The sequence below is a fragment of the Monodelphis domestica genome, chromosome 1 (genome assembly GCF_027887165.1).
Source record: "Monodelphis domestica isolate mMonDom1 chromosome 1, mMonDom1.pri, whole genome shotgun sequence".
NCBI lineage: Eukaryota > Metazoa > Chordata > Mammalia > Didelphimorphia > Didelphidae > Monodelphis > Monodelphis domestica.
The window spans coordinates 191712528-191738096 of record NC_077227.1 but is presented as its reverse complement, the minus strand read 5'-3'; the positions used below and the strand labels follow the sequence as shown (position 1 = coordinate 191738096).

General features: G+C 36.4%; 1 protein-coding gene across 3 annotated transcripts in view; it reads right to left on the bottom strand.

Annotated features, from left to right (window-relative positions):
- SLC12A6 (solute carrier family 12 member 6) overlaps window positions 1-25569 on the bottom strand; it is a 125404-nt gene that overhangs the window by 34585 nt on the left and 65250 nt on the right. For 2 of the 3 annotated variants that reach the window (XM_001370249.5, XM_001370307.5), the window contains one exon: window positions 6525-6569. The exons of the other annotated variant lie outside the window; for it this stretch is intronic. In XM_001370249.5, the coding sequence (XP_001370286.2) occupies window positions 6525-6569 (45 nt within the window). The remainder of the gene's footprint in view (window positions 1-6524; window positions 6570-25569) is intronic. 3 annotated transcript variants of the gene reach the window in all.

Below are 25569 nucleotides of genomic sequence, written 5' to 3'. Positions count from 1 at the left end.
AAGTTGGGACATTAATGCACTGCTGGTGGAGTTGTGAACTGATCCAACCATTTTGGAGGGCAATTTGGAACTATGCCCAAAGGGCACTAAAAAACTGTCTGCTCTTTGATCCAGTCATAGCACTGCTGGGATTGTACTCCAAAGAGATGATAAGGAAAAAGACATGTACAAGAATATTCATAGCTGCACTCTTTGTGGTAGCAAAAAATTGGAAAATGAGGGGATGCCCTTCGATTGGGGAATGGCTGAACAAATTGTGGTATAAGTTGGTGATGGAATACTATTGTGTTCAAAGGAATGATGAACCGGAGGAATTCCATGTGAACTGGAATGACCTCTAGGAATTAATGCAGAATGAGAGGAGCAGAACCAGGAGAATATTGTACACAAGAGACTGATACACTGTGGTACAACTGAATCTAACATACTTCTCCATTAGTGGCAATGCAGTGATCATGAACAACTGGGAGGGATCTATGAGAAAGAACACTATCCTCTTTCAGAGGAAAAACTGTGGGATTAGAAATACTGAAAAATAACAACTGCTTGATTACATGGATCAAAGGAATATGGTTGGGGATGTAGACTCTAAATGAACATCCTAGTGCAAACATCAACAACATGGAAATAGGTTCTGATCAAGGACACATGTAATACCCTGTGAAATTATGTGTTGGCTATGGGAAGTGTGGGGGAGGGGAGGGAGGAAAATAATATGATTCTTGTAACCAAGGAATAACATTCTAAATTGACTAAATAAAATTAAAATTAAAATAAAAAAAATGCTCGCCATCATCTGAGCCTTCAGTAAATCATAATCTTTTTGCTGGTAGAGGATATCTCAATATTGATAATGTGTTGATTTAGAATCTTGAGCCCTAGAGACTACATTTCCCACAATCCCCTTTTCCTTTTAGTACTATGTGTTCCATAGGTGGAGGGAGTTTTAAGTTTGTTTCCGCCCACAGGGCCCTCTCTGGTTCCACTGTGGAAAGAGGGAGGAGCGGCTTTTGGTTTTTGCTAGCCTTACTTCTTTATACTTCAAGATAAATATTTAATAATTATTATTAAATATAATACTTCGAGTACTGGATATTAATCTTAATCTTCACAATAACTGATCAGAGTGGTGGTGGTTGAAGTTTGGGGTGACTGCAGCAATTTCTTAAAATAAGACAGTGAAATTTACTACATTGATAGACTCTTCCTTTCACTTGAAAATTCAGTAGTGTTATTAATTGGCCTAATTTCAAGGTTATTGTGTCTCAGGGGAAAGGGAGGCCTGATGAAAGGGAGAGAGAGGAGGAAGGGCAGATAGGTGGAATAGCCAGAGTACATAAAAACATTTATTGAGGAAGTTTCACATCTATGAGTAATATCCCAATGACCACAAATCACCATAATAGATTTAATAATGAAAATACTTGAAATATTACAAGAATTACCAAAATGTGACAGAGACACAATGCAAACACATGCTATTGGAAAATGGAACTGATAGATTTACTCAATGCAGGATTGTTATAAAACTTCAATTTATAAAAAAAAAAAAGATACTATCTCCAAAGCATAGTAAAGTGAAGCACAGTAATATGAGGTATGCCTGTAAGTAACTATCAATCTATCTACTCAGTTTCTGTTACAAATAAACAGAATACAGACAAAGATAAGCTTCTGTCTGTAACAATCTCAGTAAGATGCTACCACACGACTACTTTTTTGTAACTGATCTTAGACATTAGTTGATCCTTTTAAACATTTCCTTTCCTATTTTCCTGGCCTTAAAATGGAAAAGATAAATATTTGTTTGTAAACCTTTGAAAATTACTATATGACTAATGTAGCCAGATCAACTCTATTATAGCTTCATATAATGAAAAATATTAACTTTTTAAAAAATAATATAAACTCTAAGATGATATTAACCCTTACCTTCTGTCTTAGAATTAATGCTATAGATTGTTTCCTAGGCACAAGAGTGGTAAGGGCTAAGCAATGGAGATTAAGTAAATTGACCAGACTCACACAGTTTTAGGAAGTGTCTGAGGCCAAATTTGAACCCAGGACCTTCTACCTCCAGGCATATCTGAACTATAGAAAGATAGCAGGAAGTGGTCAAAAGTAGTCTGTACCTCTAGAAAAAAAACAACATGGCAACTCTATTTTATAATATTATCTTCCTTCTTTACCCAGCTAATATGCGGACTGTTTTAAAAGATATCTATTAAATAGGAAAAACTATTAAGACTCTCTTTAATGAGACGATTTTAGAAATGTTCCTTAAATCATTCCTAATCCTTAGCAATCTTGGTTAAGAATTACTTAGCTATTACTTAACTTGTCTTGCCCTAGACCTTTTTGGCTAGGAAATGTTTCTTAAATTGATCTTAACCAGACATAATCAGACCCAAATTCTAACTTCCTTTTTTGAAACCTCACCTTACTTGCTATAAAGTTCTATATAACCATGCTAGTAACTTTACTCTTTCATCTTTTGGATTTTCTCTCTGCCTATCCCCGAGCCTTGTGGGAAAGGCCTGGTGAGTCATAGTAAAAACAGTTAGAGGGAAAAGAACTGCACCTTACTGTAAAAAAAAAAAGGTATGAAAGAACCTATTATAAACACAATTCAACACATGATGTTTAACAAATGAATTGGTTCTTCATCTAATGGGGTTAATTATCCCCAAATAGTATTGTCACAGACAATTAGGAAGACACTGTTGTGAGTTACTGAGATCCCTTTAGGGACAAAGCACTAGGATAAATGGAAAACATAACGATAATTATCACTAACTTTTCTCTAGCAAATATTACTCCTAGATCTCATAGTTCTTTAAAAAAGTTTTCTCTTAGAGATGATGATCTTATGCTGAAGTAATAAATACTACCCAAGGCTCAAGGCAAAGGGTAAAGGGAAAGGATATAATATTCACTCTATAAGGTAGAAGATAGTCTACCCCAACAAATACAAGTAAGTCATTCAAAGTGGTGGGATACAATTACCTGAAATGGTTAGAAGTTTTATATAACTGTTAATAATCAAAAACAATGTCTGAATGTCTGGGATATTCTTTCACAGGAAAGGCAGCATCATCTGTACATTTAGCCAGCACTAAGGAAACAAAAAATGCTACACACACACACACACACACACACACACACACACACACACACACACACACCCCTAACTGTTTGTGGTACATAAAGCAATATAAAGTCTAATTTGTAAGTATGGGAAAATCTTAGAAAAAAGAACGATTTTTATACTGAAAAATTAAAACATATAAGTATATACACACATATAGTTCTTGGCATATAAGTGCTTGTTGACTAAATGGCTTTTTAGAAGAAAACGTTTTTAAGCATTAATCTTTTCTCATAGAACCCCTGCCCCATTACACAATATATTAGGCTTCTAAATACCAGTATTTGGCAATTTCAATAGGGTAACAATCTTGAAGAAAGAAATGAAAAAAAGTCAGGAAGGAAAAATTACTACAGGGCAGGAATCTGTAAGAAAATGAGAAAAATCAGTACTGAATCTCAGACAATAGTGTAACAGAAATAATTAGAATTGCTTGATACAAGTTAAAAACTTGAGGAGTCAGGGTTAGCCAGGGGGCTCGTTAGATTGAGAGGTAGGCCTAAAGATGGTTTGAAATTTGGCCCCAGATACTTCCTAGTTGTGTGACCGTGGGCAAGTCACTTACCCCCTACTGCCTAGCCCTTACCACTCTTCTTTCTTGGAACCAATACATAGTATTGATTCTAAGACAGAAGGTAAGGGTTTAAAAAAACAAACCAAAAACTCTTGAGGAGTCACCAGTAGAATGCGATAAAAACATAATACACAGAAGAAAATAAAGCTAGTGTTCAATAAACTCAAAAAACTCACTACTTGACAAAAACTGTTTGGAAAACTGGAATGCAGTTTAGCAGACACTGAGTTTAGAAGAACACCTCATACCTTATATCCAGATAAGTTCCAAATGGATATATGTCAACTATTACAAGAGGCATTCCCCAGTTAATAAAGGGTCAATAGACTTGAACTTTTCGTTTTCAAAGGAAGAAATACAAAATATTTCAAATAACTAATAATCAAAGAATAGCAAAATAAAGAAAACTAAAGGTCTATACAGCAGATTGACAAAGTTGATGGGAAAAAAAATGACAAATGTTGGAGGGTATGAGGGGAAAAGTCACATCAATCCATTCATTGTTGGTGGATCTTTGAATTGGACCATTCATTCTGGAAAGTAATATTCAAAAAGTTACTAAATTGTACATATTCTTTGACCAAGATAGCCACTATTAGGCAATATCCCAAAGAGATCAGAGAAATGGGAAAAGGACTCATCCTTACAAAAATATTTATGGCAGCCCAAAGAACTCTAAACTAAGGGGGTAATCAAGAACTAGAGAATGGGTGAACAAATTCTGCCAAATGAATGAAATGGAATGCATTGATATGATGGCAAAATGATGAAAAGGAATAGTTTCAGAAAAAATCTGGGAAATAAACTGATTAAGGAGTAAAATGAGCATAACTAAAACAATATATATAATAAATGCAATGGAATGGCCAATCACAATTTGGGGTGTTGAAGATAATGGTCTGTACTATTCATTTCCTGAGAGATAATGGACTCAAGATGCAAAAGGAGACATACATTTTTGCCCAATATGGGAATCTGTTTTACTAGACTCTTTGCATTTGTTATGAGTTTTTTGTTTTTCCTTTTTAATGGGTACAGGGGTGAGGTGATCAGAGGTGAGAAAGGAAAGATTTCTTTCACTAAAACTATTTCCAAAATTAAAATAAAAAAAAATATATATATATCATTAATTAAATATTGCTCTACAGATACTATAGTACTTCTATGTAGGGCTTAAAAAAAAAAACAAAAAACCTTGCCTTCTGTCTTAGAATTGATACTACATAGCAGTTCCAAGGCAAGAAGAGCAGTATAGTATAGGGCAGTGATTGCAAACCTTTTAGACTATGTGCCATTCCTCCTGCCCCACATTACCCCAGACAGGGGAGGCAGAAAGGGAGGGGAGGCTGGAGTGTTTCTCTCAGAGGTGTAAGCACAGAGGGCAAGGAGGTGCAGAGGAGAGGGGGAAGGGAGCAGCTCCACCCCAGTCCCTCTGCCTTTCTAGTAACTAACTCTGTTGGGGACAGTATGCATTTCCACAGAGGTCTCTTCATGACATCTTTGGCATGTGTGTCATAGGTTCATCATCATGGGTCTAGGACAACTGGAATTAAGTGACTTGCCCGGGGCCACACAGATATGAGGCAAGATTTGAACCTGAGACCTTCAGTCTCCAGGGTTAGCTCTCTACTGAGTCACCTAGATGCCCTTATATGTAGAGTTTTATAGTATGTGTGTGTGTTGGGTTTTTTTTCTTTCAGTAATGTTTTTATTTTTTTCCAAATTACATGTAGACAATTTGGGGCATTTTTCTCCTAATGTTTTGAGTTCCATATTCTTTTCCTCCCTTTGCATTTCCCAATATCAATTTGATATTGACTATGCATGTGCTATCATACAAGACATATTTCCATATTCCACATGTTGTATAAGAAGGCATTAAAAAAACAAACATGAAGAAAACAAACTCGGGTTTCTGACAGAATTCAGTAATAGAGAGGAAGATGATGCCAACATTCTAAAGTCCAAAGATATGTTTAAACCAATTTAAACCATATATATTTACTCAGGAAGACTAATCAGTCAGCAAGCAACATGTTCCCTGAATGAAGAGAGAATAAGGCACTAGTATCTCAGATTTTACATTAAATTCTGTGAGGTTTTTTAATAGATGTAAAGAATACATCCACTTTACATATTTTTTGTATGTCTCTAGCTCAACCTTTCTCAATGAATCTTCAGAAAGGTACTAGTTCTGAGATCCTGCAAAATATCCCCAATTTCAGATACTCTTCTTTAAATACAAAGGAATAAGGAGAAAATTAATTCACCATCACATCCTGTTTGGAATAGAAGGGTAAACATAAATGGCTATAGGTTGGTTAAGATACCTTAATTTATAAAACACTTTGAAATATTAAAATTTAAGAACCTAAAACAACCAAAAAAAATCCATTAAATGAGGCAGTCGCAAAGTTCAGAATATCATGCAGTACTTGTCTTCTCCCAATTCTATTTGGTACAACTAATAATAGACGCCTTTTACAATTATATTGGAACAAAGAGGTTCTAACTCCCACAATTGTCTCTTCTAACTACAGACTCTGGAGACAGATCACTAACAAACTGGTTATCTAAATATAGACAAACTAAGCCTTAACAACCAAGTTGCAGGATGATTTCCGGAAACCCATACTAAATTATGGCTATGAAAGGTGGAAGAAAATTGGAAATGGTGAGAAAGGAAACAAAGAAAGAAAAGAGATTTAGTGAGGGAACTCAATTCATTAAGTCTCAAAAGTCCAGGTTAGTATAGGCGGAGAAGACTATAGGGAGAATCTAGTCTCCTCAGCAATACTGTACCTAGCAGCTGGCTGTGTTCTCCTGTGATGGAGTTCTGACTTGGGTCTGAAAAACAAACAATCAAAAAGAAAAGGAAGAATGAATGACAAAAAGAAAACAAGGAAATGAGCAAATGTTAGAAACCTCCCCCAGAATACATTAGCAAAAGAAAAGTCATAAAAAGTCTAAATGTAACAACTGTTTCTCAGTTTAAAAAATATGAAAAAAATGAACAGGAATTAAAAAGTAAATGATTGGACCAATCCTTAAGAGGTCAGAAGATATGAAAAAAGATTTCAAAAGAATTTAAAATTACAACAAAACACATGAAAACATGCTTCAGAAATCTATGTAAAAATTCCATTGTCTTACCTCACACATGCAAAATAACAATGACAAAACCCAGCAATATTCAGTGCTTTATTTCCAATAAATTAGCAAACATCAATAAATATGAATATTTCCATACATGAAGAACAGAAGGATTGAATATGAAAATATGAATCTCTATTTTTAAAATTTCTATTACTAATTTCATACCCCGCCCCCAAACTCATATCCTATAAATATAAGAGCCTTACTTTGTAATAAATACAGCCAAGCAAGACACTTTTACATGTTGGTTGTGTATGAAAAAGGTGTTTCATTCTGTACCTACAATCCATAATCTTTCTGCCCAGAGATATGATGCATTTCATAATCATGTCTTTTGAAGTCATGATTTTTCACTATACAAATGGTTCTTGTGAATCTTAAAAAACTACTCAGACTGTACCTTAGAAGATTTCATTTAGCTATACCCTTATTGTAACAATGGAGATACTTGGTCTAACAAAAATCAGGAATGTATCTGGAACTTGGAAATTACTCCACCCTACTCAGACAATGCCTTAGGGGAAGATAAAGTTGTAAACTCCTGATTGAACAATGAAAATCCCTAACCCATACCTTATAGTAAAGCTAGAACCTTAAGCTATGTCTATTTTTTTTTAGATCTAATACAAAAAGGTGTTAAGTACCTGTAAAAGTTAAATTAGTACCTAAAAAGGTCAAGTAACTTACAAAAGGCAAGCTTAACAAAGAGTTGTGAAGTACTCAGAAGATATAATCTAACTAGAGAAGGTGAGAACCAAAGAAGATGAGAACTAAGAATGGGCAGTCCTGAAAAAAAGCGTCTACTGTAATTGATAGACATGAAAATTTAGGGGAGGTGACATAAGAGAAAATTTCTTTAAAAGGAGAAGTCAGTTCAGGCAATTGAGTGCAGAATGGAATTGAGTTCAGAGTTGAATTGAGTTATATCCAGTGGTGGACTGGAGCTTCCTTGGAGCTTCCTTGGTCTTGTGGTGAGTGATAAGACTGACTCCCTCTCCCTTAGGCTCAGGGAGGCCACTTTGGCCTACGTCTTTAACTACTGCTTGGCTCAGCCAAGAGCAGTTTAAATTAATTCTTTCTCTTTCTCCTTCCCTTAATTCCTTCTCTTTATTAATTATAATCTCCATAAATCCCCAACTGACTTGGATATTTTCATATTTGGGAATTTCCCATGGCGACCACTTATTTAGATTTTAACTCAAAACACTAAAATTTATCCTTATTTTCTCCTGATTTTACTTCATTCTGCATTAGTTCAAACAAGTATTTTTAGGTTTCTTTAAGTCCTACCGTTTGATTATTCTTTCAGTGAAATAAATAATTCTTATATTAGTTCATTGTAGTAAAACAAATCAGTTTGTTCTACCACTCACCAATAGATAAGCTCCCAGTTTTTGAATTTTTTAAACACAATGAAAACATGCCATAAATATTTTTATGCATATTGATTCCTTCTGTCTTTCATTTCTTTTGAACATATACCTAGTATTTGCTCCCTGGGTGATAAAAAATGGTTAGTAACTTTTTACATACAGGCCCAAATAGTTTTCCAGAATGGTTGGCCCCAACATATACAGTTATAACAACAATGTAATAGTGTATCTTCATTCCTACTGGTACTCTAATAATTGTAATTTTTCTAATGAGTATGAAGTGCAACCTCAGAAATGTTTTAATTTGCATCTCAATTGCTATTAGTGTCGGAGAATTTTTCATATACTTGTTGATACCTCATATTTTTTTTTTCTTGAGAACCTCTTTGATCACTTATTTGTTAAAATAGAATGGCTTTTGCTTATACAGCTGTAGCAACTGGGAACAGTCATTGTTAGAAGGATATTACAAAGATAAGCACACTAACAGATTGCTGTTAGCTCAGTGAACTGTTCTGACTGTAGTGGTAATTGATTTGAAATCCTGAGAGAAAAGTGACCAAACCAACTTTGAATCCTAAAAATCTCACTATTGGGCAATCATCCTTAAGGAGTTAAAGGCAGAAACAAAAGTTCAATATGCAGCAACATTTTAATAGCTACACTCTCTGTGATAGCAAAGAACTGGGGAAAAAAGGGCCAGTGCAGAAAAATATATGGTGTAGGAATATACCAATGAAATGTTATAGTTCCATAAGAAGTAACAAATAGGGGAGAGTTCTGAGAAACATGGGAAAATGTGTACAAACTATTGCAGAATGAACTAAGTTGTTCTGGCAAAGAACACACAAAACTACAATAGAAATAAAAAGATCACTAACAAAAAAACAAAACCATGAATTTTTTTAGATTGTTTTTCAAAACGGCAATTTGATCAGCAATACTTTTATATCATTTTCATTTCCAAACTTCTTGTTGTTCACAGTCATTTCAATTGTGTCTGATTCTTTAAAAAAAAAAAAAAACAACATTATTTTATTTGGTCATTTTCACACATTATTCATTGGAAACAAAGATAATTTTCTTTTCCTCTCCCCACCTCCCCACCCCCGTCCCATAGCTGATGCACAATTCCACTAGGTATCACATGTGTCCTTGATTCGAACCCATTTTCATGTTGTTGGTATTTGCATTAGGGTGTTCATTTAGAGTCTCTCCTCAGTCATGTCCCCTCAACCCCTGTGGTCAAGCAGTTGCTTTCCTTCGGTGTTTTTACTCCCTCAAATTGTCCTCTGCTTGTGGCTAGTGTTTTTTCCTCTAGATCCCTGCAGAATGTTCAGGGACATTGTATTGACACTAATGGAGAAGTCCATTGCGTTCAATTATACCACAGTGTTTCAGTCTCTGTGTACAATGTTTTCCTGGTTCTGCTCCTTTCGCTCTGCACCACTTCCTGGAGGTTGTTCCAGTCTCCATGGAATTCCTCCACTTTATTATTCCTTTGAGCACAATAGTATTCCATCACCAACATATACCACAATTTGTTCAGCCATTCCCCAATTGAAGGGCATCCCCTCTTTTTCCAATTTTTGGCCACTACAAAGAGCCCAGCTATGAATATTCTTGTGCAAGTCTTTTTCCTTATTATCTCTTTGGGATACAAACCCAGCAGTGCTATGGCTGGATCAAAGGGAAGGCAGTCTTTTATCACCCATTGGGCATAGGTCCAAATTGCCTTCCAGAATGGTTGGATCAATTCACAACTCTACCAGCAATGAATAAATGTCCCGACTTTGCCACATCCCCTCCAGCATTCATTACTTTCCTTTGCTGTCATGTTAGCCAATCTGCTAGGTGTGAGGTGATACCTCAGAGTTGTTTTGATTTGCATCTCTCTGATTATAAGAGATTTAGAACACTTTTTCATGTGCTTATCAATAGTTTTAGTTTCTTTGGCTGAAAACTGCCTGTTCATGTCCCTTGCCCATTTATCAATTGGAGAATGGCTTGATTTTTTTGTACAATTGCTTTAGCTCTTTATAAATTTGAGTAATTAGACCTTTGTCTGAGGTTTTTGTTATGAAGATTGTTTCCCAATTTGTTGCTTCCCTTCTCATTTTGGTTACATTGGTTTTGTTTTTATTTAAGAATTCTATTTCTTCTTCTGTTTGTCTAGGCAATTTATATTTTTGTAAATATTCATCCATTTCTCCTAGATTGGTATATTTATTGCCATATTATTGGACAAATTTGATGATTGCCTTAATTTCCTCTTCATTGGAGGTGAGTACCACCTTTTCATCTTTGATGCTATTAATTTGCTTTTCTTCTTTCCTTTTTTAAATTAGATTGACCAGTACTTTGTCTATTTTGTTTGTTTTCTCAAAGTATCAGCTTCTAGTCTTATTTATTAGTTCAATAGTTCTATCACTTTTGATTTTATTAATTTCTCCCTTGGTTTTTAGGATCTCTAGTTTGGTTTTCTTCTGGGGGTTTTTAATTTGATCGCTTTCAAGTTTTTTGATTTGCATTTCCCATTCATTGATCTCTGCCCTCCCTAATTTGTTAATATATGCACTCAAGGATATGAATTTTCCTCTGAGGACTGCTAATTGTGTCTGATTCTTCATGACTGCATTTAGGATTTTCTTTGATAAAGGTATTGGAGTGGCTTGCCATTTCTTTCTCTAATTCATTTTACAGACAAGGAAGCTGAGGCAAACAGGGTTTAAGGTGATTTGCCCAGGGACACACAGCAGGTATCTGAGGCTGGACTTGAACTCAGGTCTTCCTGACTCCAGGCCCAGTGCTCGATTCTCTGTACCACTAAAATATATCCCTCCTAATTAAGAAGTCATTCTTTGTAAGAAAAAAAATTAAAAAGAGATGAGTATTTCAGCAAAACCAATTTGTTACCTGTTTCTCCTAATATATGGAGTGCTCCACACCTTTGTCCCTCATTTCTACAAAGAGGCGAGAGATATTTTCTCTCATTTCTTTTCCAAAGTCAAACCTGGGTGATAATTATAGTTACACAGAATTTAGTTTTGGCTTTTTTGTCCTTTCCATTTACATTGCTGTAGTTATTGTGTAGGTTGTTTCCCTGGGTATATATAATTCAGTTTGAATGTCTTCCATTGCTTTTCTAAATTCTTTTTATTTGTCATTTCTTATAGCATTACATTTATGTACCTTAATTTATTTTATTTTATTATTTAATTTCCCAATCAGTGGGCATCAGCTTTGACTCTTTGCTTTCTTTTTTACATACTTTTTACCTACTTCAGTAGTAGTAGTAGGAGATTATCTGGGTCAAAAAGTATGGGCACTTATAATCTCTTTTTTAAAGCACAATTCCAAATTGTTTTTAAAGAATGGCTAGACCAGTTCAAAGCTCTACCAATGTACTTCTGTACCTATTTATCCATTGTTCTTCTAACTAATTAACCTGGGTAAATGAATTAACATGGATGATATTAGAGGGCATATAAGAAAACATATCTCCCTCCTCATGGAAAAAAAATAGGGGTCTAAGAGAGCAAATTGTATGCTTCATCAGATGTGGGTACTGTATTAGGTGCTTGCACTTAATGATTTTTCTTTGTCACAAGGGAGGATTTAATATGAAATGGTAAAGTTTTTTTTTTAATCATTCTTCCATCCCCTAAGTTTCTGATGGGAAGACAGAAAGCATCAATAAGATCTATTGTTAAAATAAATTATTACAATGTCCAACAGTAAACTCCTTTAATATAAGAATGATTCTGAATCTCTAATCTTTAGAGTAGGGGTCCTTAACCAGGGTTCCATGAACCTGTTTTTTTTAAATAAAAAAACCCTTACCTTCCGTCTTGGAGTCAATACTGTATATTGGCTCCAAGGCAGAAGAGTGGTAAGGGCTAGGCAATGGGGGTCAAGTCACTTGCCCAGGGTCACACAGCTGGGAAGTGTCTGAGGCCAGATTTGAACCTAGGACCTCCCATTTCTAGGGCTAGCTCTCGATCCACTGAGCTATCCAGCTGCCTCCTCATGAACCTGTTTTTTAAGATATTTTTATCAAAATGGATATATAACTTGGGTATAGAGGGAGATGTTATAAATAAATTGGAAGAAAAGGGAATATATTACCTATAAGATTTATGAATTGAAGAATTTATGAATGAATAAGAGATAGAAAGCATTCTGAAATGTAAAAATGGATAATTTTGGATACATGAAATTGAAAAGTTTCTGTAAAAATAAAACTAATGTAGCCAAGATTAGAAGAAATACAATAAGTTAGGGAAAAAAATTATAGTTTCTCAGATAGAGGTCTCATTACTAAAATAGAGAACTCTGCCAAATATATAAGAATGAGCTGTTCCCCAATTGATTAATGATCAAAAGACATCAAAGATATATATATGTACATATATATAAAACTAGATGAAAAAAGGCTGAAAATCATTGATTAAAGCAATGCAAATCAAAACAATGCTGAGATATCACTATACACTTATCAAATTGGCTAAAATAATTAATGGGCAAAATGGCATATATTGGAAGGGATATGAAAAACCAGGAACACTAATACATTGTTGGTAGAACTGTGAACTGATCCAACCATTCTGGAAAATAAACTGGAATTATACTCAAAGAGTTATAAAACTGTGTGTGCCTTTTGATCTAGTAATACCACTATTAGATTAATTTTCTAAGATGATCAAGGAAAAAAGGAAAAGAAATTATATGTCCTAAAATATTTATAGCAGCTCTTTTGGTGGTGACAAAGAACTAGAAACCAAAGAAATGTCTATCAATTGGGGAATGGTTGAACAATTTGTAATATATGATTGAAATAGAACACTATTATGCCATAAGAAATGTCACATACTGTGTGACCCTGGGCAAGTCACTTGACCCCCACTGCCTAGCCCTTACCATTTTTCTGCCTTAGGACCAATACACAGTACTGATTCTAAGACAGAAGGTAAGGGTTTAAAAAAAAAAAAAGAATTGGCATACAGTAACATACACAGTAACAACAGTAATGTATGATGAACTGTGAATGACTTAATTATTATCAATAAGCTAGGGTCCAGGACAACTATAAGGGACTAATCACCAAAAAAAATATATCTTCATAGAAGACATGGACAGAATTTGAATACAGACTGAAACGTACTATGCTTCACTTTACTTCCTCCATAAATTTTTCTGTACTGTAATCAACATGTCTTGTTTCACAACATTATGAACAGAGAAGTATATATTATATGATAATATATAACATATTACATTATCTGTCTTCATGAGGAGGGGTGGTAGAAAGGGGAAAAAATAACGAGGTATAGCTTTTTGGACATAGCTAATATAAGAACTTATTTCTCTAGAAAAAGTATAACAATTTGTTACTTATTTATAATAAATCACATATACATATTGTTATATTACATATTATGTGCTATATAAAAATTAAAAAATTGTGATAACTATATTTCAATATAATTGGTTTCCTTTGTATTCTTCTATATTTTATTTTAGGCACTTAAAGATACTATCCTGAGAAGGGGTCCAAATACTCAGACTAACAAAGGGGTCTATGTCAAAAAAGTTTGTTCTCCAGAACAGCATTTCATTATTTCTATTGAAAAATGTACTGACAGGAGAATGGATAGTAATGAAAGAAGAAAGAAGAGAGAAAATGCTACTTATTACTATATTTTTGCCTTTAAAATCAAAATTTTTAAAAAATCCACAAACTATTGCAAAATTAAAAGAAAAAAGCCTCGCTCTAAAGAAGAGATATAAGAAGATACTTCCTCCTGCTCCTTTGCAGAGGTTAGATTTACAAGTATGGAACAATGCATTGACATCAGTTTTAATGATTTTTTTTTCTTCTTTTACAAAATTCTTTATTTTAAGGAAAGGCTTTCTGGGAGAGGGAAGTAAAAGGAATAGGGAGAAAATTTAGGTGATGTAAAACAAAATATATTAACAAAACTATTTAAAAATAAAATAGCAATTAGAAAATTGGTAATGATAACATCTATAAACTGTCATTTATATAGCACTTGAAAGATTACAAAGCACTCTCCTTACATTTGTGAGGTAGGCAATGCAAGTATTGTTCCCATTTTACAGAAGAAGGAACTAAAACCAAAAGAGGCTGACTATATATTGAATATTATATTATATAAAAATATTATATACATGTGCTAAGATTAAATAGTGCAAACTCCAAATTCATAGGCACATAGCAAGTTAATGTGAAACAGGATTCCAGGCCAGGCCTACTGATGCAAAGTCTTGTACTCTTCAAACTGTACCATATATGCTGCCTTTGAAAGTAAACTGATGGAATAAAACCAAGGTCCTAATGCATCAGATATAAAAATCACAATCAAAGCAATTCACCACCAGTGCTTTAGTAGTCCTAATTAATATTAAAGTTAACGAGTGTGACTTGCACTTTCTCAAAGATAACTACTGAGGTACCAATTGAGGAGGGACACTAGCTATCCAGATAAACCTGACAGCTATATCCTATGTTATTTTCTTTCTTTTCTTTTAAACCCTTACCTTCCACCTTAGAGTCAATATTGTGTTTTGGCTCCAAGGCAGGAGAGTGGTAAGGGCTGGGCAATGGGGGTTAAGTGACTTGCCCAGGGTCACACAGCTGGGAAGTGTCTGAGGCCAGATTTGAACCTAGGACCTCCTGTCTCTACGCCTGACTCTCAATCCACTGAACTACCCAGCTGCCCCCATCCGATGTTATTTTCTTAAGAAAACTCAATGCTACTTTTCATTGGTAGTAGGACCATCAACACTCAAAAAAGGGGAGTGGGGAGAAGTTAAATAACTAGACTATAGTCACATGGCTAGTACGTGTATGTCTAGAGTTGGGATTCAAACCCAAAAAAATCTTTTTGACTTCTAGGCCAGCACTCCTCCATGAAGAGCAATAGAAATGGTTATTTCTTATTCCTTTGGTTTTCACTAGACTTAAATACCTTGCTGGAGAAAATGGGGTCAACTAAGTTCCAGCAGTACCCTCCAGATACTAAATGAAAAACTATAGTTGGCAAAATGTGACTGTAGTTATCTCATTACTTTATGTCTTCACAATTTATAATAACTAGACTCGAGTCAAAAAAGCAGAAACACAGAGACATAAAGCTTCAAAGGGTCTATCTTGGCCAAATATCAGGTACAAAAGGATAAGCTACAGAAAAGTACACATTAAAATTTGCCTTGTTACTCTAAATTGACAAATTCTCATGTTAGGGTGATGTAGTGGCATGTAGAACTCCTAAGAATAACCCAGAAACCCCAAGTTCTAAGGGATATGTGAGAAGTAGTTTCAGCCCCTAACCTCAGATATAGCCCTGTGGCTGGAGGCTGCTAAACCTGGTGCTTTCAGAGGACAGCTGTGTAAACCCTGAGGTTTGCAAGAAGCAAATATGGTCCACATATCCCAAACATTTACAATATGTCCCATACATTTGCAATCTGAGACCCTCGCATGGATGTGTACCATTTGCTCACCATCACCAGACATGAAGACTGGTTACAGGTATACATAACTTCCCCCTAAACAGATGCATATCCTCTGCTTACACCCCAGACATCAAGGATCCTTGCACAGATATGTCATTGACAGACATTACTCAAAAACAGACTCTCTCTACTTTTCTGTAAACTCCTCACTTGTCACAGAAGCCTTCTTTGTCTGCAAAGGTATACAAGCTCCACTCTTCTATCCCTCCAAAAGGCAATCTACATCTTGCCTCCCAGCCATATTATCTTCTCACTTAATAAATTTCTCTCTTCTAAGATTTGTAGTGAGTCCCTCATTCTTAGGGAGAGAAAGCCCTCCCAGCCCAAGTTGTATTTCCTCCCTCACCAGGGACTTATATGTCCTGAATGCTTAGCAATAATCCTTATTGGAAAACTAACTAAAAAAAAACATAATAACCAACATTTTTACACATCACCATTTTACATTTAGTGATGATTTCTCCTAAGCGAACTTAAGGTGAATTTGAGTAAGGTATTTGCAACTGACTGCCCTTGATTAGCTATTACCAAAAAGAAAATGAAAAGAGAGTTTAGATTTGCAAGAATGATACCAGAAGTCTGTGGGGTGTTGGCATTTTTTCCCAACATATAAAGTCTAGTATGCCATCTATACTCCTTTGGACTGGACTTCATCATGCCCTGTGGGAAACCCATCATCCTACAAAACTGAATCAGCCTTGGTACTCACTCCTCATCATGAAATATGTAACTTTGGGAACTGATAGAAGTCAACAAGTTTGGTTTAGAGCAGCAGTTCAATGTGTAGCAATGAGAATATATAATGCATATCAGGTATTTACATTCTGAATCATAACTAGCATAATTAGTTTTGAAGAAGCCACCAAAATAATTTTTTGGTTTGGGGTCACTGCAACATGAGGAACTGTATTGCGGGGTCAAGGCATTAGAAAGGTTGAGAACCATTGGTTTAGAGGTCTGGACCAGTGTTGAACATAATGGTAGTTAACCACAGGCTGTAGGCTCAGATGTGATGCCTCTAAGCACTCAGACAAGTTAACACAATCTGACTTGATTTATTTCTCAAATAGGATGAGCCAGTGGAACAGGGTGCAGGAGTCCCTAGAATCTCACAATATCTATCTCCACCCAATCAGTCTGACCTATGTATACAAGGTAATGACCAGGAGCAAAGAAAGATGGAATTTGGAAGAAATGCTTCAGAAGAGGAACAAATGGAACCTTTTTCCTTTAAGGGAACCCAGAGCTTATTTCTGAAGATTACTTAGGGCAAAACCCTCAAAAGCTATATAGGGAAGATATTTTAGGGATCTCCTTTTCCCACTGTCCTTTTCCATTACCCTTTCAACAACTTATACACAAATAAATTGGATATCTTGATTTACAATAGAACTTGAATCAGAGTCTATGTGTTAGGAGGGGAGCTTCAAAAAACCCCCCATCATTTCAAGAAGGAAGCTGAGGGAAAACAGACTTACCCTTTAGTATAGAGTGACTCCACAGGTAACAGCTCAACTTGGGGGGAGGGAAGGAAAGAAGGAAGTGTCACCATATATTGATTTCCCCCAATTAGCTAAACTTTGAGTTCCTCCTTTTCAAAATTCCCCTCCCTAATACAATTTTTATAATATATATAATAATATAATACAATTTCATCCCCTTCTTTATACCTGCAAAGATCTCTTTGGTTCCCAACAAAGTTGGGGCTACACTAACTACTCTCTCTCTGCCTAAACCCCTCTAACTACCCAAAATCTGACTAGCTGATCCACTTAATGAATAGAAACAGCATACAGTTTATCAGGTAAATACAGCTAGAGGCCAGAGGCCTGAGCCAAGATGGTCAGGTTCTTCTTTAGGATAGAGTTGCTGGTCTTCACTGCTCACACACACACAGAGAATGTCAGGGTGGGAAAAGATGCCACAGTTCCCAGAAACACAGAAGTTTCTTGTTCACAGGAACCTCCAAGATTTGATCAGCAAACCTCAGCTACCTCCTTCAGCCAGATACAAAATGGCCACAGAAGTAACACTGTTCTCCTCCGTGTCCAGTAATCAGCGAACAGCTTGATCTCCATGTGTCACCTTCTAAGCAGTCCCCTCCATTCCAGAATGGGATTCATAGAGTTCTGTGCATGTGCCAGGCTCTGCAAAGTCACACAGACTCTTGCAAATCTCATTCTGCCTGTTTCTATTCTTCAATCAGGACCTGCAATACTCTTTGCTTCTCTGATTGGAGGGATAGGAGGGAGGAGGAAAAAATCCATTTCATTTAAAATGAGCTTCCCCAGACTACCTATCTCTTCATTTCCCCTTGGATTGGATTCCATCCACATAGGATAGCTTTGGCTTCAGCTTTCTTTTGTGTTGTCTTTCCCTATTAGATAGGAAATTCCCATTTTTTCTTTTTTATATTTATATCTCCAGCACTTAGCACAGTGCCCTACACAAAGGAGATACTTAATAAATGTTTATTAAGTGGTAGCTTTTAGTTCAAAATGTGATTTAAAACCCAACTTTATCGAATGATCACTCCTTTCAATGCTTAATGGTTTAGATCCTACCTTCCTTTATTGGTATTCTTAGTTGCCTAAAGAGATCACCACACAGGCCTAATAGCAATAGTCAGCATTTCATGGAAACATATAGCCCAGCAGTGCTTAATCTGGAATCTTTAGTCTTTTTTTTTGTTTGTTTGTGAAAGTGTTTTTTATATTTGTAATTCTTGTATTTAATTCATTGTGTTGGATTCCACCTCTTCCTTCATTCTAAAACAAGGTAAAAACCCAAATCAGCAACTAAAAAACAAAAACAAAACCTCACCTATTTTCTCCCAGAGAGCAATGGTAAAGACTTATTTGATTGAAATGGAGTTTTGGCTCTTTTTCTTTTTTAAACATTTTATTTTTCTCCCCAGTTATGAGTTAAAACAGTTTCCAACATTTTCCAAGGAATATTGAGTCTCCAATTCTTTTCCTCCCTCCCTCTCCCCAACCGCCTACCTTCCTTAAGATAGAAAGAAAGATTTTACATGTGCAATCATGTAAAACATTTTTCCATATTAATTCTTTTGTGGAAGGAAATTCAAACAGAAAAAAATTAAGTGAAAAAAGTTCGCTTTAATCTGGATTCAGACTTGGTTCTTTTTCCTCTGTAAATAGACCGCATTTTTTATCATAAGTTCTTTTGAGATAGTTTTGATCAGTCTCCTTAAAGAAGTGAGATGTTGGCATAGATGGGCACAATTTACAACATTATATGATGAGAGATAGAAAGCTATATTAAAATTAAAAGAGAGATTTTGGTATGGATTGGGGGTCAGGAAAGGTTTTCTAGAGAAGGTAATATTTGAGTTTAATTTTAAAAGATTACTGAAAGATTAATGGGTAAAAGAGAAGCAGAGTTTTATAGGCATCAGTACACTATGTAGGGTGTACGGGGTGCTCAGGGAGGGGTAGTATCTCTGGTATGGAGGGCTTGTCGTGCCCTCCTAGAGCAGCTCTCCAGCCTCTGATCCCCACTTGACACCCAGCTCTCACTTGTCGCTCCTAGTAGCTGCTAGCATGTGGCAGTGGCCACACCCAGGGCAAAGGCTTCCACAGGCCGGCTAAACCTTGTGAGGGTAGCCACCGGGTCGTCGTGGACCCCTGGTGAACCAGGGCTTTGCTCACCCAGCATGTGAAGACTGCTTCGGCTGAACAGACAGAAGAAACCAATAAGAAGGTTCAGTGGCTGAGATGGCGAGGCAGCAAAGCACTGTGGGGTGCTTAGGGCGTGTTGGAGCACAAAAGACAACACGGCCATCCAATGCAGCTGAGGAAGTCTTCAGGTGTAATGACTTTTCGTGCCGCTGGACCCAGGCTTCCAACGCCGAGAGAGTGGGACTGTCTCTGTGCATTGACTTTTCCACCTAAATCTCCTTCACGCACAAGTGTCTTTATGCACACACATCTACATCACAGATGAAAGCGCACAAAGACAATTGTCATCCTTGGTTACCGAGAGACTACTACTATACTATTGCTGAGAATGGCCATTATTCCCATACTGTTTTCCAATCTTCCCAGCAGTTTTTGTCAAATAGTGAGTTCTTGTTCCAAAATCTGGGATCTTTGGGTTTATTAAATACTAGCTTGCTGAAGTCATTTACCCCTACTTTATTCCATTGATCCACCCTTCTCTCTTAGCCAGTACCATATTGTTTTGATGATGATGACAATTTAAGACCTGGTTGTATTCGCCTGAGGTTACAACTTAATATTTTTGTGGGAGGACATCTGAGAAAGAGATTGGAAACTAAAGGACAATGGGCATGGAGGTAAGGAAGAGGAAAAGAGAAATAAAGAAAGGGTGACAGAGAAATAAAAGACTAGGAAACAAAGAGTTAAAAAAAAGTGGGCTCACAGCAGTTCTTCAGGTGATGGTGGTATGTGAGAGAGCTGTTCAGGGTCCCAATCTTTTATTGCAAAATCTAGGAATTTGGAATGGGAGGTAATTAAGGATCCTGACTTGGTATAGGATTTAACATAGGTTCAATTAATAATCACATAATCTAAGGAGATTAATCAAACATATGACTTGTAAATGAATGTGGTCTAACAATGAGGTAGCTAGTACCCTGTGGCAGATTCTTTTGACCTTTGGACTGAAGATTTATAAATACAAGGGCCAATAAGTAACACGACCATGCCTCTGGTACATGAGCACTTAGATTACAATATCAATATATCAATAATACTTTCAACTTGAGAATATACTTGGGATGAGGATATACACTGATACAGCAGTGTACAGGCCTCCATTCTTTCCATTTTTCCATTAGTTCCCATGATATTCTTGGTCTTTTGTTCTTCCAGATAAACTTTGTTATAATTTTTCTAACTTTATGAAAAGTTTTTTGGTAGTTTCATAGATATGGCACTGAATCAATAAAATAGTTTTGGTAGGAGTGTTATTTTTATTATATTAGTTTGTCCTACCCATGAGCAATTAATGTTTTGCCAATTATTTAGATCTAGATTTAATTATGTGAAAAATGTTTTGTGGTTATGTTTATATATTTCCAGTGTTTGTCTTGGCAGATAGATTCCTAAATATTTTATACTGTCTAGAGTGACTTTAAATGGAGTTTCTCTTTCTAACTCTTGCTACTGATTTTTGTTGGAAATATATAGAAATGCTGATGATTTATGTGGGTTTATTTTTGTCTACGTGAAATCTAGAAGTAGAGAACCTAGAAAGAACAGAGCTATTCATCAAATTTAATTGAAGTAGGAAAGTTTAAAATAGGAGCATTTTACCTTGTAAAGGGGCTTGAAAGTAACATCTGGTCATTTGAGAAGTTGCAGCAAAGATTTCAGAGTGCTAGGTTGTCTCAAAGTAGTATCAAAAAAAGTTAAAGAATGATAGAGCCTAAAATAATTGTTAATAACAGGTCATTTTGAATCCTGAGAATTCCCATCTAAGGGTGAATTGTATAGAAACATAATTGGGAAAAGAAATGCTATGGAGGAAATTGGTTATTGATACAGTCACAAGGGCAAATGGAAGGGCTAAGTTTCTGTCAAGTTCTACAGATGACGGCTGTTCATGGCATTAATATTATAAATTTTTGGAGCTGTTTGCCCTCATTTTAAGTTACTTCTCACTTTTCTCCTGTTAATAGCAAATTTTCTGTAATCATATGATGAAGGGAAGGCAAGACCTAGAATATGGAAATTGTGAAGGCAGATAGAAATTTTTAGCCATTATGAATGAGTAAGCAAATTCAAAGAGGTCCCTTTTCTTAAAAGGAAGAATTTAGGTCATAAGGAAAACCTGACAAAATATCAGTGCCAAAAAAGGAGGGAAGCCTTGCAAATAGTAGATTCTAAGCAGCATTTTTAATAAACAGGGTTCAGATAGAACACTGAATTGCTCCCTAGTACCAGTAAAGTTTATACATTTTGGAGCTTCAAGGCAGGAAACTATGAGATTAGAGAAAGCCTTTATACAAAGGAATACTAATGAAATCACCTATAGACTAGGCCCAAGTTCAATGGTAAATGAGCCCTTATTGCTAATGAATAGATACTCAGGAAATGGAATTCATCTACAGACTTTTTACATTGGCTGACTCAGTTGCAACATTTTTTTCATATGATGTAGTAGTTAATAGAAGTAAAAAGTTATTTAAGCATGATTATAGTTATAGTTAGAGGTGAATGAAAACCGTTTTTAAATCCCTAGCATCTCAACCTCCCCAAAGGGAGGTGTGAGGTGTGTGAGAGATTTTAAAATTAAGGAAAATTAGAAGCATTTTTAATCTTGAGAATTTTTGGAGTCGATTTCAATATTGAAACTTAAATTTGACTTTTAAAATTGTTTTGAAGCTGAAATTGTTTTGTAGTTTTTAAAAATAAGACTTGGGGATTTTTGTAATAAATCATTCAATTAGAATTTTACTTAATGCTGGATGATATTTTAATTTTGGCCACAAAACAGGAGGAAAGGCTGACATGAAAACTGTATCCCAGAAACACAGGTGAACTATTATCAGGGAAACTCCCTTGAGCCCTTGCATCCTTGTGACTCTTAACCTAGAAACACCCAATGACCCCACCCAGGGTCCTGAGATGTTTACCCTCTTTTGTCCTCTAGATTTAAGGTGGACAAAGAAATGAATCTTTATGCCTCCAGGCAGACCCCAGTCAGATGACCACCCCACTCCACCAAATGCATGAGGGACTAACACTCTCCAAGTCACATCCACACCAGGACAAACCATCTAAAGAGTATATAAACCCCAGAACTGAGGTCGTCTGGGAGACAGCCTCTCCATCCATGCTGTCCCCATGGAGGAACAGCCTTTCCTTTCATGCTGTCCTCCCAGGGAACTGCTCCCCATCTTGCTATTCTACCTTGCTATACTCCTGGCCACTCTCAACATTACTTTCTAAATTAATAAATCTCCTTTTGTTTTTAAGCTAAGTTTTGGAGTCATTGCATGCTTGCAAAAGGTATCCTTCCCGGTAATGGACTTCTCCATTGATGTCAATGCAATGTTCCTGAACAATCTGCAGGGATCTAAAAAACACTATCCACAAGGAGAGGATAAACTGTGGGAGTAAAAACACTGATGAAAAGCAACTGCTTGACTGCAGGGGTGGAGGGGATATGACTGAGGAGAGACTCTAAATGAACACTAATGCAGATACCAACAACATGGAAATGGGTTCGAATCAAGAACACATGTGATACCCAGTGAAATCGCCCATCGGCTATGGGAGAGGTGGGGGCGGGGGGGGGGGGGAAGAGAATGATCTTTGTTTCCAATGAATAATGTTTGGAAATGACCAAATAAAATAATGTCAAAAAATTAAAATTTTCAAGATAAAGCAAAAAAAAAAAAAGGTATCCTTCCTGCCCATAACAAGGCCATTTTCAGATTTACAAAGTCCTGAATAACCTGTGATGTGGATTTTGTTTTTGCTTTTATACTTCTATAGTTTGTAGGGTTAACAGACAAGTCCTTCAGGATCCACCAGATTTGAAGGACTTAAGGATTCTGGGGTAGTGTTTTGATTGCTAGTTTTTGCCAAAGGCAGACTGCCTGCCTTTTAGGTTCAAATGCGGAGTAATGGGGGAATGCCCCCAAATGTTAATTGCCTGAACCTGTACCCCTACACTTTCCCACCATTAATGATGGAGTCCAACCCCATATAGCATTACCCATTTGTCCATTTGTTTGGTCAGCGACATCCAGTCTTGACCAAAAGGGGTGTGTGTCAACGTGGAATCTAAAAGTCCCCAAACTTGTAGCTTGAAGGAATTTGGTGATCCCCAGTTTATTTAGGTAGAAACCCCAGGTTTTGACCTTGTCAAATGAGAGTTCTTCCCTGAGGGATAGCCCTACTTCATTGGTCTCAGGCTAACAATAGATCTCCAGGTAGTTTGGGTGGGAATAGCTAATCCCATCAGATGTTTAAGTATCTCTGGTCTCAAAATTTTCTCCCCCTAGGCTAAAGTCCTTCACCTAGGTGGCCCAGCCCTGGGCTGGGTCTTTCCCTTTTGTGTTCATTGTAAAGCATCAGCCCCTCACTGTTATTTAGGTCTGGAACTCATTTTCCTTTTTTACCATTGTAAAGCCAATCAACTGTCCCTCTCATACTAAGCCCCCAGGTTTCATCTAGAAAGGTATTTAAACTCCCTGACTTTAATGGCTCTTTGGAACAGCCATTCTCTCCTGTTTGGCATTCCCAGGTCAGTGTCCAGAGTGGCCTACTATTACATAGAACCCCTTTTTGCCTTTGATTAAAGAGTAATTTTAACTATTTAATAGTTCTGTGTTTTTTCCCAGGCAAACATTTTGTATAGAATAGCCATTATTCACAGTTGTTCATTGTAAAGTATTCTTGTCAATGTACAATGTTCTCTTGATTCTGCTAATTTCACTCTGCTTCAGTTTGTGTAAGTCTTTCCATGTTCTGAATTCCTTGTGCTTGGAATGACATGTCAACATGGAAATCTAGAGATCCCCAGTTTATTTAGTTTGAGTATAGAAACCCCAGGTTTTGACCATGTCACAGGAGAGGTTTCCCCCTGAGGGAAGGTCCCTCTTCACCAGACAATGGACTTCCTGGTAGTTTGGGTGGGAACAGCTAATCCCATCCAATATTAAGTATCTCTTTTGTCCCTGTGGTTTCTCCCCCTAGGCTAAGGTCCATAACCAAGGTAGCCCAGCCCTGTCTTTCCCTTTTGTGTCCATTGTAGAGCATCAGCACCTCACTGTTATTCCTTTCTGGAACTTCTCATTTTCCTTTCTTACCATTGTAAAGTCAGTCAACTGTCCCTCTCACTCCAAGCCCTCAGGTCATCTAGAGTGGTACATGGGTTCCCCAAGTTCTTTTGTTCCTCTGAGTCCATCCTGAGTCTCAGTGGCACTCCCAGGGGTCAGTGACCAGGGCGTCCAGACTCTGCAGTCTCAGGAAGAAGCTCTGTTGTCGTACTTAGACTATTTAATAGTTCTGCGTTTTTTCTAGTTGACAGACATAATTATATACTATAATTTATTTAACCATTCCCAAATTGATGGGTATTCCCTTGCATTCCAAATCTTTGTTCCTGCTAAAAAGCTGCTTTAGGGGGCAGCTAGGTGGCTCAGTGGATTGAGAGTCAGGTCTAGAGATAGGAGGTTCAAATTTGGCCTCCCATACTTCCCAGCTGTGTGACCCTGGGCAAGTCACTGAACTCCCTTTGCCTAGCCCTTACCACTCTTCTGCCTTGGAGCCAATACACATTTCTGCATGACTATAGAGTTTTAATTATTTTTTTGAAGAACTGCCATTTCAAATCATTTGACTATATCAAATATATCAAATGAGGAAGGATATTATATATTCAACTCTATTTCTCTTTGTGGTTGAGAAAGGTTCTTCTCTCAGGGAACCAATTCTGATTAAAATAAGGTTCACATGCTCTCCTTATCCACCTCTCCTATCAACCCCACTTACTGTGAATGCTCTTTCATATGCAATAATCCCAATTTCTTTTGTTCCCTTCCTCCTCCTCCCAATGCATTCCTCTTTCTCTCTTAATTTCATTTTTTATATACCATCATATTCAACTAATACCCTAACTCTCCTATATATATACTAACTGTCTTAATAATGACAAAGTTCTTTAGCATTACAAGAATCATCTTTCCATGTAGGGATGTATACAGTTTAACCTATTTGAATCCTTTTGATTATCTCCTGTTTACCTTGTATTTGAGAGTCAGATTTTCCATTCAGCTCTAG